General features: G+C 37.0%; 2 protein-coding genes across 3 annotated transcripts in view; one reads left to right on the top strand and one right to left on the bottom strand.

The window, feature by feature from the left end:
• The window catches only part of LOC138690952 (neuropeptides capa receptor-like), an 889,384-nt gene that overhangs the window by 251,127 nt on the left and 621,552 nt on the right, over positions 1-16,705 (bottom strand). The gene's annotated exons all lie outside the window — the stretch shown is intronic.
• Positions 3,177-5,974, top strand: LOC138690953 (tigger transposable element-derived protein 1-like). Of its 2 annotated transcripts, XM_069812543.1 has the most exons (3): positions 3,177-3,378; positions 3,909-5,219; positions 5,348-5,974. In XM_069812543.1, the coding sequence occupies exons 2-3, from the start codon at positions 3,917-3,919 to the stop codon at positions 5,827-5,829; spliced, it is 1,785 nt and encodes a 594-aa protein (XP_069668644.1). In that variant the 5' UTR covers positions 3,177-3,378; positions 3,909-3,916; the 3' UTR covers positions 5,830-5,974. The 2 variants fall into 2 exon arrangements, with proteins under 2 accessions (XP_069668644.1, XP_069668645.1); XM_069812544.1 differs by having other exon boundaries at positions 3,177-5,219.

Raw genomic sequence — 16,705 nt, 5'->3', positions numbered from 1 at the left:
ACACATGGCCTTCACTTCTCCCTCGAAGTTAATCGCGAGACATCCCATAGCGACAACGAGCTAGAATTGAGTATCTCCGTGAAAAGAAGTGGGATGTAACATGTTGCCAAAGTGTTACATCCAACCTTATTCCACGGAGGTTATTATCGCTACGTAGAGTATATCTTTGCTCTTGCATTTTCTCGTGCTGCTGTAGCGGAACCGTCTGTCTGTGTAAACATGCACCCAGTTCGCCTCAGAAACACTTTCAGCCAAAGTTTCGAACGTAACTGCTCTTCACATAGTTGTTGGAGTTTCTGTCTTGACTACGGTTTAAATTAGCTTCATATATGCTGCTACTGGTTTTCTAATCCTGTACTGTTGTGCTTGGAAAGTCTGCCTTTCCAGAAATTCCAGTCCAAACTTCCTGATTAAATCTTCGACTCGGATGATATAATTAATATTGGAAATCATTACAATATAAAAGAAAAAAAGGAGAAAATGACAAGTATGAAAGGGAAGTAGTGCCCAGAAGGCAAGGAAAGAAGAAAGTACAAAGAAAGTGAGAAGTGGAAGACGATAGATAGGGAAAAATATAAGGAATAGTATTAAGGAAGTGGGAAATATAGAAACGGAAAAAGTTTTGTAGAAAAGCAAGAGAAGTGTAAGTAACAGAAAATGGAGACAAAAGAGGAAGCTAATTATAAATAAGGGAGGAAGAAAGTAAATATGTATTTGGGAAAGAGGAGTAAGTAATAATTAATAGAATGCAGGAAGAAAAGGAAAATAAGCAGTAGAAAAGATGAAACAAGATGATAGAAAATAAAGAGGAGGAGTGTGTAAGGGGAAGAAAGAAGATGGAAATAGGAGTAGAAAAGACAATAGGAAATAAGACTTTAAAAGAGGAAGAAAGGAAAGCGACGCAGGAGGGCAAAATAACAGCAGAAACTGAAGGAAGCAGAGAAGATTGTATGGAAAAGGGAGATGAAAAATAATTAGTAGAAAAGGAATAGTAGGAAAATTAGTGATAGAGAAGACATAAAATGGAGAGCGGAATAAAGATAAACATAGAGAATGAAAATAAGAAAGGATGGAAAGTCGTAGACCTAATAGTAGAGGAAGAGAAGAAGCAGAAGTAATGGCATGGGAATAAGAAAGCACATTATAATAAGTAAAGGAAAAAAGGGTCTCAGTCAGTGGTCCCCAACTCAGAGCACTGTGTCGTCATCAAGCCTTGCCCGCTCGCCCGCGGAAAGTCGTAACAGGGCAGGTAAGACGTTCAGCGGCGGGACCACAATTTGAATTTACTGCATAGGTTTATGATTGTTTTCTGATGAAAAGAGATACTGGCTGAATAGAAATAACTAAATAAACTATCTTAAGCAATTTGAAAAAAAAAAACATTGTAGCCTATTTTCAACAAAGTTAGAAGTTAATAAGTTTATAATTATTTTCAGAGATATAATACACATTTCGTGTTAATTATTCGGCCAATGCATGGCAATTACTGTAAATGTGTAAACTGTTTCTGTTAGGGAAAATGTTGAACAAAACACATAAAAACACTAGGAATAGTAATGCAGAAATTAACTCCATTCAGTCCACTCAACATGGCATTAGCACTGATTTTTCGGGATTTGTTTAATTCTCTTTTCCCTCAGCAATTTCTCAACGTTTGGAACTATTATTCGTATAGTGAATAATGTGACAGCACATTTTAAGTTGTGATTCGATACTTGGCTTCCATGACATGGCTTGTTTATCTTCATTATAGGAAAAAATTACTGTTCGCACAGATATGTGAATCCGAAAATGTATGTCTGTACAATCGGGGAAATCGAACACATGGAAAGTTCATATAGAAGTCAGATAACTTCTTTTGTTTTGATATTTGTCCTTTAGTTCACTATCGTAAAGTAAATCAAAAAGTTCCAATTACAAATAACATTCGAAAATCAAATTGAAACTTTTCCTAGTCTTTAAATCTCGAATAAAATTCCTGGCGCAGATCGCATGATATGTGAATATATTCTTCGAAATACAAAGTCTTAAGAAACTAGTATGCCTATATCGTTGTTAATTTTGAAAAATGTGAAAGAACCTATCCAATAATTTGCCACGACTTAGTCACCGCACTTTACTATATTATGACAGATCGCTATTTTCGCTAAGAAATAATTTCATGGGACAAATTAACGCCTTTCACTTCGTCCCTTAGACTCCTTATTACACCCGTTTTACTTCCAACCATGGAAGGAGCACCATTGGTTGCCAAGAATATAAGTTTATTCCAAGGGAGTCCATAGTAATTTCTACAGCCTCTACATGAAAATATCGGAACCAGTAGTAGTATCTTTTATGAGAATAATATATAAGAACTCTCCTTAATCTGAAGGCTTTCAATAGCGCCTCTTACAAAAATCACCAATTGGTGATTATCGCTTACATAAGTATTTTCATCTACTGCCAAAGAATAACAAATGAAAGACTGACAAACAATTGAGGGGTTTGCCGGAAGAAGGGCATATACGTCAATATGGCGAATTGAGATACATGCAATCTAAGATTTTAAAACGCACCTGAATAAAATGTTATACACGCACGCAGCCCTGTCCTGCAGGTATGTACAGTACAATCAAAACAAAATTTCGCTACTATAATTATTCACTACATTTTAAACGGTTTTCCCGAAGAAGAGCGTATAGGTCTATCCGCCCTTCTTCCGGCAAAGCCCTCAATTACTAATTGCACCTGAACGTCCTCGGCTAGACCTCGGATGGGATGCATCATGGTGGAAGGACACAAACTGATAGATTCTAACTTCTACACTTGTTGTGAGAAAAGTTCTTCACTTGTAATTAAACATTCTTCAAATTTTCAATCTTTAAAAGGTTTCTAATATTTTACTATTACAAGTGAAATTTTATAACTGAGTCGCACAGCCGATTCACTAACACTGTGATCTTAAACAACTTCTAGCTCAGTTTCCTTCAATTGTTGGATTAATACTACACGCTCTTCTCTTCGTATCTGCCATATTCGTTCCTGTGAGTTGTATAATGAATATGTAAGTTGTATTTCTTCAGTGTGTTTTGAAGTGTTTTTTGCTCCTCACATCTCTTGTTTGAATGAATGGCAAGAACCGCCTCTGTTCACTAGAACGCAACATCATAAACCGGTCCTCTGCCCGGTAGAGGAAAGGTGGTGGTTATGAAATAGGGGTGCTGTTATGGGATACGGTCATATCCCCTCAAGGAGGTGCTGCACTCTTGTACTAGTCATCACAACTACTAACTTTCTCTCTGGTTTGACGTCAGAACATGGCGATTGACTGTTAATGTTGTTCGTGTGGAAGAAGGAGCATATATTTAATATTTCGCTTCGAAGAAAGTTCTACAGGTATGTATTGTTTATTGAATTTTGTGTAAAGTGTTTAACATTAATCTGAAAGTTTAGCACTCAACTGAAGTGTTTGAATTCTGCTTTTTAGTGATGTAATTACATTTCCCGTTCGTGACAAAATGTGTGTGCATTCTTTGTGTTGCTTCGTAATGGCTACGGGAGAGGGTTATGGGATACTTCTGCTTGAAAGTATTCCATAACCCCAGCCAATATTTTCGACCTTTTAAATAATATTTACTATTTCTATAATTATTATTATAATGAATATTATCAACAATGTAGCACGAAAGCCATAAAATATAATTATTTCGCACATAAAAATTATTAAATTTAAATATTTTAAATAAAACAAAATAACTTATGTCGATTCATCTGTAGAAAATCTCACTAGGGGTTTTGATTTGATCGATAAATTACGAGTGACGTAGTTTAAAATATTATGGCGTAATAGGAATGAAATAGACTACTAATTGATAATAGACTAATGTTTTGTTACACTAGTTCTGATAAAAAAATTCTTCTCACAGGTTGAATTATGCCGGGTCATAGCAAGCTCGTCCCACCAGATCAAAGAAAACGAAAGACATGGGATTCATCAAAAATGGCAATGGCTATTAAATGTGTAAGAAACAAACAAATGGGATACCTTAAGGCTGCTAAACAATTTGGAATACCCAGGGCTACATTATTTCGCCTGGCAAAGTCTGAAGAGCCTGACGAAAACGTTGCTGCCGCAACGAAATTAGGGGGCAGAACTGTTCTACCAACAGCTTTAGAAAAGGAGCTGGTCGCTTACTGCATAAAAATGGAATCACTTTTCTATGGTTTGACTAGAACTGACGTCCGTCAGATGGCCTACCAGCTGGCAGTTAGAAATAATGTTGATAATCCATTTGGAAAATCCGGAATTGCTGGAAAGGACTGGTTACGGAGGTTTATGCAAAGGCATAAGGATGTGTTAGCCATTCGTAAACCTACGGGCACATCACACGCCAGAGCTACCGGATTCAATAGAGAAGAAGTTCATAAGTTCTTCGATCTTCTAGACAGTCTCTTTGCGCAACACCAGTTTTCTGCAGAGAGAGTGTTTAATGTAGATGAGACGGGGCTATCTGTAGTCCAGAGTAAGATTCCACAGATTATAGGCCTGAAGGGAAAAAGACAAATAGGAGCCTTAACTGCGGCAGAAAGAGGCTCTCTTATGACTGTAATTGTCTGTATGAGTGCTGGCGGCAGCTTTGTTCCTCCAATGATAATATTCCCGCGAAAGAATATGAGTCAACATCTAATGAGAGGAGCACCACCTGGATCCATATCTGCATGCCATCCATCCGGCTGGGTTCAGAGTAACTTGTTCAAACAATGGTTTGAACATTTTATCGAGAAAACGAAGCCAAGTGATGATTCACCAGTTCTATTGATTATGGATGGACACTACAGCCACACAAGAAACATTGATGTCATAGAATTAGCCCGAGAACATAATGTGCACTTGGTTAGCCTCCCGCCGCATTGCACACATAAAATGCAACCGCTAGATAGGACATTCATGTCTCCTCTCAAATCATATTATAGTGAGGAAATCCGGACATGGCTGCGCAAAAGTGACAGAAATTTGGGGCCATTTGATATTGTTGAATTATTTGGAAATGCTTATCTGAAATCACAAAGCGGTGAAATAGCCGTAAACGGTTTCAAGGTAACAGGAATTTTCCCACCAAATAGAAACGTATTCAGTGAGCATGACTTCATTGCAGCCTCTCTTGGGAGAACTGAAGATGCGCAACAAATAGCACAGGAAGTGGGACAGTTACCGGAAGCAACTGAACCAATAGCAGGTGAGTAGCTCTCACAATTTATTTCCATTATTTAGTCTAATAGCATTCTATTTCTTAATATGAATCCAGATTCTACATAACTTCATTGTTCCAAAAATCTAAATCTACCCTGGTTTTAATTGTTTCAGGACCGTCAACTGCCACAGTGATGGTGTCTCCCTATGATATTTCGCCAGTGCCGCCAAAGAAGAAGACAACTCGACGTGGGCGCCCTAAAGGATCTGCACAAATCCTCACTTCATCACCCTACAAACGAAGTCTGGAAGATTCATTTAAGGCCAGAGGAAATATTCGCAAGGCGGTAAACTCTACCAGAGGACGTGGTAGGGGGAAAAAGTTGTCCACAACGAAGAAAATAATCAGCAAACCGCAATTTTCAGATTCAAGTGATTCTGACATAGCGGAACTCCAAGATTTCAGTGATGAAGACACTGGCACCCTCCATCCTCAACCACAAAATACCAGTGCAGAGTGTGTTTTTTGTGGTACCAAGTTTTCGGAAGACGTAAGAGGGGAATTATGGGTACAATGCGTACAGTGCGAGATGTGGGCACATGAAGAGTGTGCTGGTTGTGATAGGGAGCAATATGTATGCGATTACTGCAAATAAGAATGAATTTTCCAATAGTATTCCATATCCCCATCACTATTCCATATCCCTTACCTTTTTTCTTTTTCCATTATTTTGATAATTACGTTCATTCTATTGAATTTAGCAAAATGTACTTTCAGTATTTAGAATAGCATTAAATTTCATACAAAACTGTATGCTTAGTTCTTATTTACCATGTGTTAGTATCAAGTTATTCCTTTAAAACAAAATGGTATTCCATAACCACCACCTTTCCTCTACAGTAAGCACGCATCAGCCATGCACTGCCCGCGTCCGTCCATACGCGAGTTGATGATCTGAGTGATTGAAGGTGTAACAAAGAGAGAGAGAGAGAATATATAGAAAGATAATAAGTATGAAAGGAACGACAAATACGGGAGGAGGCATAGGCAGAAGATATAAGAATGAGAAGAATAAAATTATTAAAGCTTCAAAGCTTGTTATAAGAGTCAATCATTTTCAGGTACGTCTTCTTTTGTCGTAATGTAACTGAAGTGTTTCTTACGTTAAAGATAAGCCTACATTTGCTACAGAACTCGAGAAATTTATGTCGTATACAAAATATCTTTACAGTTCAAAACATGCTTTTAAAAATATATAAACTCAATGAATAAAGACAACTTGGAAGAATTCCTTGTGTTCTAACAGAGGGAAAGTACGAGTATATCTTACATCAACGAAATATCTCTCCACATAAATGCGAGACTCACACATAAGTCATTTCCAAAAGATAAAATGAAGCACTTTAAGTAATTTGTTTCGTAAGTGAGGATAACCCTGTAGATATAAAAAATAAAATTAAAGTTATCTAATTCTCTGAATTGAATCGGTCATTTCTGAAACCATACAATTCCATATTTTTACGAACATGAGTTACCGGTGCTTTAGCAAACAATATGGGTAGATGCATCATTTCCAGTCGAAAGAACATGAGTGCTATCATTACTAAGCATTCTATAATATCTTAAAATATTGAGTTCCTTTCAAAACCACATCAGTCCCTGACTCATGTGGTTTTAACGCTTAATACCATAATGCACCCATGATGTATTGCTATCATGCACTTCTTTGTCAAGATGTTGGACAGTGATGTAGTTCCAAGGGTTTTGTGGAACTAAAAATACGAAAAAGGTGTCATTAACAGAAATATGTATAAGAATAAAGCATTGTCAAGAACCACATACTAATATTAATCATAGAGGGAAGGATATAGCTGCAAGGAAGCAAGGAGATCCATGTATGTAAGTACAATATTATTGTTTATTTTATATTATCGGTATGAAATTTTAGTGGGACTATGTTATATAGTCACAGTGATTTCGTTGTTAGTCCAGTCAAAGAGAAGCATTTAAGTGAAATTAAGTAAGGTTATGATCAGAAATATGTATGGCATAGATATTAATATTGCCATTTTGTTGTTGCTTTCAGGTGTTCTATGAAAATACCTGTACCAGATAGAATGGACAAACTTGCGTCAGTTGAAACCAAAAATTAGCAAGATTTGTACCTCCAAGGACTTGTAGAAGTGCGTGATGTAAAGACGAAACGTCCTCGAAAAGAGTTCTCAAAGCAAAAAACAGTCTTTTTTGGAGGGATAATATGCAATTTATGTTATTTACTTATTGTTAACTAAAGATGTGTGTATTCATACATTTCCATTAAAAATGTGACACACTGGTTTGAAAACGAATACTCGGAAATAACTTTTATGAAATCAGCTATGAAATTTTGAATTTAATTTGTGAATGATATAAACCATTTTGAATCTGAAATAAAATTAGCAAAATAAATTGATTGAAAACTGTATAATAATGTATTTCACACTGTAAGTTATTATTGGTACTTGCTAAAACAACATGAATCCTAAAACTTAAAACATTTTCTTGTTGTTTTAGCTTCATATTAAATCAAAAGTTTGTTTACACATTGCACTTGATGTTCAATAGCATTTTTATACTCATTATTTAAAATGTGATTTTTGCAAGATATCCCACTGTTGTTCTGAGGTAACGAAATGAGATAATGCTTTTCTAATCAGACATACTAATGTGTGGTCCTCCTGCAAAAATTGCACAGACATAACATAAAATCCATTAATTGTAGATCGTTTTTTTATATTTTTCTCGGAAATTATTACAAATAACCGATTCAATTCTTCTGTAGTATTTTACATTTTTTACAGCATAATGTGTTACTCTATCCCACCAAGAATGTAATACTGGGTACAACTGAATATATAAGAGAAATTACACGCACTACTCTTTTGGATTATATTAAAAAGATAGACTTATAACAACTGAAAGTAACAAATTCTTTTTTGACATACTTTATTCTTGTCATATTGAATATAGTGCCATGAGTTATTACAGTACACAAGCCTCACATTTATATTTTTAAACAAAAATGACGTCGGTCATGCAATATGTTTGTATGCTGCAAAGCTTAGTTCCACTTCAGATAAAATATCGGGTGCGTATGTGAAACTTTTTACATAATTAATATCAAAATAGAGTTCAAGTAATGCTCATTTCTGAATAATTTCAAGGGAAAAATTGTTTCGGGGTCGGTATCAATCCCGGGACCCTTCGCTTAGCGCGCGAATGCTCTACCGACTGAGCTACTCCAGGAACTGTAATTGAAATTATTCAAGCCTGCTTCACAGGGAGCTTCTACCTGAGCGCCAGATTTGCATAATGCATATTTCTGATCAGAAATAACATTAGAAATCTTACGCAGAGCATTGTATCCAAAGTTTTTGTTCAGTATTGTTTTAATTTTGTTATATACAAGTTTTCCTGTTTTATCTTACACGCTATTAAGTTTTTGTACAATATTTTCCATACATGCGACATGATTGACTAGTTTTCCCTCTGATTTTTCTAAGCATTCAATGCAAAACCGTAGAAATTCATAATTTGACTTTAATCTTCTTAACGTACTTTTTATGACTGAATCATTCAGAAGATTTTGTGACACTTTTATTGAAGCTGCGTTGTCACTGTTAAAGTATCTGATCACTTTCTGAAGATTAGCGAAGTTGTCGCAATGATAACACTGCCAACCAGAAACCCCATCGCGTAAGTACAGGAGTTGGAGAAGGGATACTAGGACATTGTATATTGAATGCTGACACACCAGAATGCGACTCTACAAACACTTCGTTCAAATTGGAAATCAGCCGATCAATGCCTAAAAACTGAAATTGTACTTCTTACGCAATTATGTTACAGGCATAGGCGAGACAAATAACGTGAATAATTTTTCTGTATTTGGTTTTAAATTCGTGTCTACTATGACCATGTAAGACGTCGCATCACTAACAAACATGATGTATTGTACACATGAAGAGCATAGGAATTGCAAGGCACTGTTAAATAGCGAAACAATTGTAGAGGAATTTGTCTTGATCTAGTTCTTGACACATAACAAAGTAGGTCTCTTTGGAATGCCTACATCCATAGCCCCAACGATCACGCCACATGCCGTCCTCTGAAATCCATTGTATATGTATCGAAATCCATATATTGTTGCCATTAATGTTTTCCCTGATACAGTGCAATTCTACAAATAGACACTCCACAAAAAGACGCTCACTCTCGTATACTTCACGATACAAGGTATGTCAACTCATCCCGCGCTGCACAGGGCTAACCAGTTGAACCAGTGCAGCAGTGTGCAGATAGTCGTACACGTTGGCAGCATGGCAAGGAACAAAAATGTGTACTTATGTTGAAGCAGAAGTTACAAATATTGGAACGGTTTAAAAAAGATGAATGAATCAGAGCCATCGCTCAAGAATTTGACCTTTCGATCAGAACAGTGCATGAGATAAAACAAAATTCATCTAAATACGAGGCATTCTGTAGTGATAAGAAGCGTTGTTATTATCAGTTGATTTCAGGATGAAAACACAGCTTATTTTGTGTAATTTCCTAAATTTAATCAATAAGCATGATTTATGTTCTCTCTCGAAGGGTATACATCATTTTAAAATAATTTAATACGCAAACACAACTACTACATAAAATTCTCAGTAAGTTTTTTAGCTTTATTCACTTCAGCTCTAACCAACAATAACAATAATCCAGGTTGCCAGGTGATGATAGAAAAGATGCGAAAACAAATGAATTATAGTCCCGACGCTGTTACTTCCGGCGTGACTCCGCCTCTTTGCTTACATCTTAGAAAGTGAAGGCTCTATAAAGTCTAGGTAGGTAGTATCGTTCGCCATTTTTGTTCTTACGTTGCCGAGCTACCATACGAGGAATCTATTTGCCACACCGTTAAACATTATCATGTCGTAGCTCCTATGATAATAAATCAAACGCAATGTAATTCAGGAAATAATTGAGCGGCAAATAACGTCTTCGTGTGCTTTCTGCGAACGCCAACGAAAGAGCTAAAATGGCGGGCGATTATATTAAGTATTTATCGATCTTAAGAAATGGATCAGCGAATCACAAGATGTACACGTTTAAATGTAGTGACCTGCAACGCGATTGGTTGCAGGAAATTAGAGCGACGGGACTATAGGTGTACAAACAATTGAATGCTCTTTCATATTAAAGTATAAAAATATAGGGGTGTTATTTTAAATTTCAAAGTGGGGGTGGCTGGGGGTGGGAGGTGAAATCTAAAATGCAATTAAGCCTGGTTTAAGACTTCCCCCTCAATATCTAAATTTAAGTGTTTTTTTTTTTGTTTAAATTGAATTCAATTTAAATAACTAGTTACTTAGAGTGGGAAGTTTTGAAATGAAAGCCCTGTATGTAGATACATTTAGAAAATTTTTGCTCCAGAAGTTTATTTATGTTTCAAATGTATCACGTATATTATATTATTTAATCACGAAGTTGTTTTGTTATATATTTTGCATATACTACAATATATTATTTAAAATTATGAACGTTAATTATTTATGTTTCAGTCCGTACACCATAAAAGACATTGTACAGCCATTATGTTTACCAATGTCCGCAGTACTCCATAGAAAGACAGAGTTCGTACCTCGTCTCGCACACGGATCATTGCTGTGTCTATTTGTGGAGTTCCACTGTGTAATGAATTCGTTTATCGTAACATTTCTGCACGTAATATTTTCGCAAAGCTGAGAGATCTGGGATTGAACTTTGCGTATATTTAGCCTGCTAAAAAATTCTCGCAATTTCCCATTCAGCAGTTTGCTTATAGGAATGTTGGCAGATGCAAATGCCTCACAATATCTGAATAAAACTCTTTATTAGAGTGATGTTCGGTCCCTAACTCTTCATTTTGTTGCACTCTTTCTAGAGTGATCTTGTATTTTCGTGCTGTGTAAACTATACGTTCGTTTGCATGAAATTGAAGTTTTGCAAAATTTTCACATAACAGTATCCAGACTAATAAAGTCCAGATGCTCACCATATCTTCACATAACACTAACCACTTTGCTAGAGAAACTGACTGTTTCGACATTGTGAAACACAATTTGTAATTTAATTATACTCGAACATTGTTTGTACTGAAGACTTTTGGCGTGCTTGTACTAATAGCGATGGTTTGTTTCCTCCGTCTATAGGTAAACACTGATGGGTAACGTGTACAATGTGTCTAAGGATTTAACTAGATGGTGAGCAAGGATCGAAGCAAGAACCGCAAGGGCCACGTTTCCAGTGCGCTGGCACATGTGTCACGGCCTCAGTGATAGCCTAATTAGTGATGAAAGTTCGGACACCGAACATACGAAGTCAATTACGTCGCGTAGTATACAAGTCGTGTTGTTTACATCAACTCAGTACGGGGACAGAGCACAGCTATATGTACTTGAATCAAAACATTGCTCGGTATTTATCAGGTGACTAAAACAAATAGGGATATAACACACATTTACTCAATCTCTTCTTTGTAGAAAATGATGATACATTTTAAATAAAAATGGTGTACTTTAAGGGCGCTATGCATAAACATTTCGCTAACCCGCGCTACGAGCGTGCTACACTAGCTCCGGCTATCAACTGATTACTTGTACAGGATTCATATCATATTATATCGCTAACACTGGTTTATGAATACGAAAGACGTTAGTTCACTGATCATCCACTGGAAGCCCATGCTAAGAATGTCTCCAATTTTCTTGCAATGTGTAACTCTGTACATTTGTAAATTGTCAAACATAAATCTGTTTCGATTGTCACTCAAATAAGAAAATGTTCTTTCGACATCACATGATGTTCTTGGTGCGATTTTGAAATAGTTTTTAATTATTATAATCTAGTGTTTGTTCACCTTTTAGTTCATATTGCACTTCACAGAGTTTAGAATATGAAGCTTTTTTTTTCAAAAACATTCTTCAGTTTAATTTAACCCTTCTATTGTTACAAACAGCTGATCGTATAGAATTTAAAGCTATTTCATAATATTTATTTATTTATTTATTTATTTATTTATTTATTTATTTAACCTGGTAGAGATAAGGCCGTCAGGCCTTCTCTGCCCCTCTACCAGGGGATTACAACTATAACATGAAGTTGCTAGAGTCGGCAATTTTCTAGACGTATACTTTTCAATGAAGCGTTTAAAATGTGGATAAACGTGAGAAGTTTATGGAACGGAATATTCACAAATATCAGCATCAGACACAAGTCATAATAAAAAGTGGACTGATTCGAAATCAAATCACTAAATAATTTAAAATGTTCAATGTGTTTCTCAGAGTCATAATGTTTTCATAAATCATGGCGCTTCATAACTTTTATGTCCAACTCACACTCTAAACTACAATATATTTTCGTCCTTGACTGAAAAGTAGTCATCTCCAAAGTCTTTTACAAGCATAAGCAAAGTTTCAGATTTTATTCGTGGCATTTTAATATATCTTCACAGTACCATTGTTAGATCACAACTGAACTCCTTACGAAAGGTTTGCATTTTAAACAGGAAATAGGAGAGCTGTGTCGAAAGTATCTATTATAATGCAGTAAATAATATACAACCCGCACTCACTACACTTCGAATGAACAGAGCTCTTTCACGCTACATCTTTCATTTTGCATATGAATCTGAAGGTAATATCAGTAAAATTAACAACTAACGTCATTCTATAGCCAGTGTTCCTTAAATCTGTAGCCGCCTCTAGGCAACGTTTTGGTGTCCAGACTTCGTTCCCTATAATGATAGCGGATTTTTGGTCTCTACATAGCGATAAGACGTCACGTCCCTTGGCTTACGAAGAGAGCTGAGCAATGAGTTCAGTGACCTCTCTCCAAGTGACGTACACCTATATTCAGTATCGGGACCGAAAATCATTTGTCTGGAGATGATACTGAAGATGTTAAAACAAGATGTTACTACTGAGGATGTTTAAACAAGATGATGATACTGAGGATGTTGAAGCAAAAAGTTGAACATATTGAATGTATTGAAACAAGACAGTGGTGATATCTTTTAATTGGTTTATTTTGAGACGCTTTATCAACTGCTGTGATTATCTAGCTTTTGAGTGATATGAAAGTGATAATATCAGCGATATCTAAGTCCAGCTTCCAGCACCGTAAGTTACCCGCATTTGCTCTTAATGGGTTGAAGGAAAACCCCGGAAAACACCTCATCCAGGTAACTTGTCCCAACCAGGGTTTGAACCCGGGCCCGCTCGTTTTAACGGTCAGACCTGCTAACCGTTATTCCGCAGCGTGAACAAGTGGTGATATTGAAAAAAGAAGGTGATGATATTGAGGACGTTGAAACAAGAACATATTGATGATGTTGGAAGAAGGTGACAGTATTGAGGATGATATGATTTGAGTTCGTGTACCGTGTCACAGGTGCAGGAATATCTGTCGTTTCGAATTTACGGATCAGTTCCTTCATTAGAGAAAACATGAGAAGGCAACTTATCTGTTGAATCTGTTAGGAAAAGCTATTAGAAATGAACGTCGAAATCAATATGGGGTTAAGTCCGTAAACAGTGTTCTTTTTGATAGCTATTTAACTCTCTATGTGCCAACTACACGGGTATCTAGCGCCGGCGAAATTTGTAACAGCAAAATTATATTTTCACACAATGAGTGAGAAGATTCGTCGTGGGATTACTTGACATTTGCCTTACAGTTGTGTGAGAACTTTGAAATTCGAACTATGCAATTAGTTCAATCGAGATTCAAAACTACAATCCAGCGCAGTCCAGATGCCCGAGTCCAGTTTTTTACCTTTATACTAACCTAGGGTCTATGATGTGTTGAGAAATTGCAAGGACAACGGAAAATAATCGCCATTAGCTACCTTTCTGAATCAAATATGTTGATTCTTTTGATAACCAAAAAATTGTGTAGAATAGGCATATAGTCTAACTGAAATGATCTCGCCTCGTAGCTTCGTGGTCTAAAGCATCATACATAGTTCACCGTTGTGGGTGAGGGGTTAGAGAGTCTAACCCGAACTCGGGACGAGTTGCCTGGGTGAGGTTTTTTCGGGGTTTTTTCCTCACTCCTATGGATGAATATCACGTAACTTTATCAGGCGATTGGAACCCCACTCATCTTCGCCACTTCCTTTCCTCCTCTGTCATCCTTTCATTCATCATGCCGTTACTTCTTCTGGTTTTCAGATCGCTCTACAGGAGGCCCTCCGAAGCTGCTGTTCTCTCGACCGGCCTCCGTGGATTGTATTCATGCGATGAGGGATAGCTTCTGCAACGGAACCCGGGGCAGACCTTCTCGGGGGAGGACTTCTGCCTCGGACCGTTAAGGGAGCCTTGGAGGGGTTGCCGAAGCAGAAGTGGTACATGGACTCTGTTGGCTGTAGGAACCGGTCGTTAAAGGGGTCAAGTGGTTAGATCGGTGCACGCAACTCATTCCATATCGAGAGGTGTACAATAGATCTCAGGTCGTAGTGCGTGGGATGTTCCCTCCCTCCCTCCTAACAAGGAAAAAAAGACATCATACATAGGACTCGAGTTACAGAATGCGCGCTGGTTCGAGTGCTCATGGGGAAGGAATTTTTTCATGAAATTTCGGCCAGTGTATGAGACCGGTGCGTACCCATCATTGTGATGAAAGGAGCTACGCTAGCTAGGGAAATCCAGTTTCGAAAATCAGCTATAACAAATGGAGGGGATGATCGTGCTATATCATCGTACTGGTTGGATGATCGTTCACCTCTGGTGAGACATATAAACTTGAGGCCAGCCGTTGACTGGTCAGCCATGACCATACATTAGTTGTCGCGCTACGGATTATGAACAGATAATTGAAATGGGGGAGTGCTATCAGAAATCGTACTAGGTCATATCGTTGGCACACTTCAAGGCCAAGAAAATATGTGCGAACCTGAGGCGGGTAAGGAGCAATATTAACATATGTCGGCCCTTTTAAGGATCAGAGAAAATTTGGTCTATGAAGAGAAGGAAATTATTTGAAACTGAGTGACGAGGATTATTAAATTCTTTCAACGACAAACAAACATGCTGTAACATCCTTGCGGATATTTTGATGACGTTTATGGTGACCGTAATGACGATGATGATCATGATAACTGTGATTTCAATAATAATATTGTTATTATTGCTAACGTACTAACATATATTTCATGTTCACATCCTTCGTTATAAATTAATGTGGTAAGTAAATGGGCACAGAGGACAGGAAGATAACGCATTGCGGATTAAAGCTTCAGAATATACACCACTAAACCCAACAAATGTTTGTGCAATATGGAGCAGAGTGGATGATTATTAGATGTGATACTAGGTACAAGAGCCAGAATATCATGGAAGGGATTTAACGGAGTTTAAAACGTCATTACATGGAAAACTCTACAAATCCCACAAACGAATATCAAAATGTAGAGCATTTATACAGGCCACGTAACTCGGCAAACTGGTTCATCTGTATACTACTGCCAGAACAGCGGATTGTTGCAACTGTAACTAGGGCGTCAGAGAGATGATATTAATCCCAGGGGCATACTCGTCATCCGTGCCTTCACCCCATGCCTCCCGGGTATTGAATAACTCGACATCGTCTGCTAAACTTTGATAGTCAGCAAGCGAGAGAAATCTATTTCTGCTTCGCAAATATCAGATCGTAAAAGAGAAATCAGTACAGCAATGCAATAATATTGTTTTTTCGAATGTTATATATAATTTCGCTACAAATTAAACGAAATCATTTACCAATAACATATATTATATCAATTTAAGTATATAAATAGTATATTACGATACAAGGTTGGGAAATTCTTTCCACAAAATCGAAGGAAAGTTTGAAAAATGAGCAGAACATGTTTTTCAATTTCCGAAATTTTGTAATGTACTTCACAAACGTGTATTGTACAACATTTTTTGCACGATCATATTTTTTAAATTACAAATACCTACAATATATTTCGCATTGAAAATTTAGAGCAATGTTATTCCAAAGCCTTCGCAAAACTATACTGTAATGGTAACTAAGTAACAATAAGTGCACTATAATGTGTCTATTTCAGTATAGTTTTATGTTATGAATAATGATTTCCCTAGCAACAAGTTTCTGTGTGGGAATTACAACTTACAACACCTAACAACAATAGTTGTAAATACAACAAAAACACGATCATGCAAAAAATGTATTATGATACTAACAGCTATAGGAGGGCTGGATATCAGGTATGCTATTAAGAGGAAGGGATCATGAACCAAAGGAAAGTGAAACAAAACCAGGAACCAACACCACCACCACTACTACTACTACTACTACTACTACTACTACTACTACTACTACTACTACTACTACTACTACCACCACCACCACTACCACTACCGCTGGTACTACTACTACTATTACTACCACCACTGCTACTGGTACTACTATCACTACTACTGCAGGTACTACTACCAGTACCACCGCTGCCACTGCCG

Source organism: Periplaneta americana, chromosome 16, assembly GCF_040183065.1.
Source record: "Periplaneta americana isolate PAMFEO1 chromosome 16, P.americana_PAMFEO1_priV1, whole genome shotgun sequence".
In the NCBI taxonomy this organism is placed as follows: domain Eukaryota; kingdom Metazoa; phylum Arthropoda; class Insecta; order Blattodea; family Blattidae; genus Periplaneta; species Periplaneta americana.
Note: the sequence above shows the minus strand (reverse complement) of the source record. Positions and strands in the feature narration are given on the sequence as shown.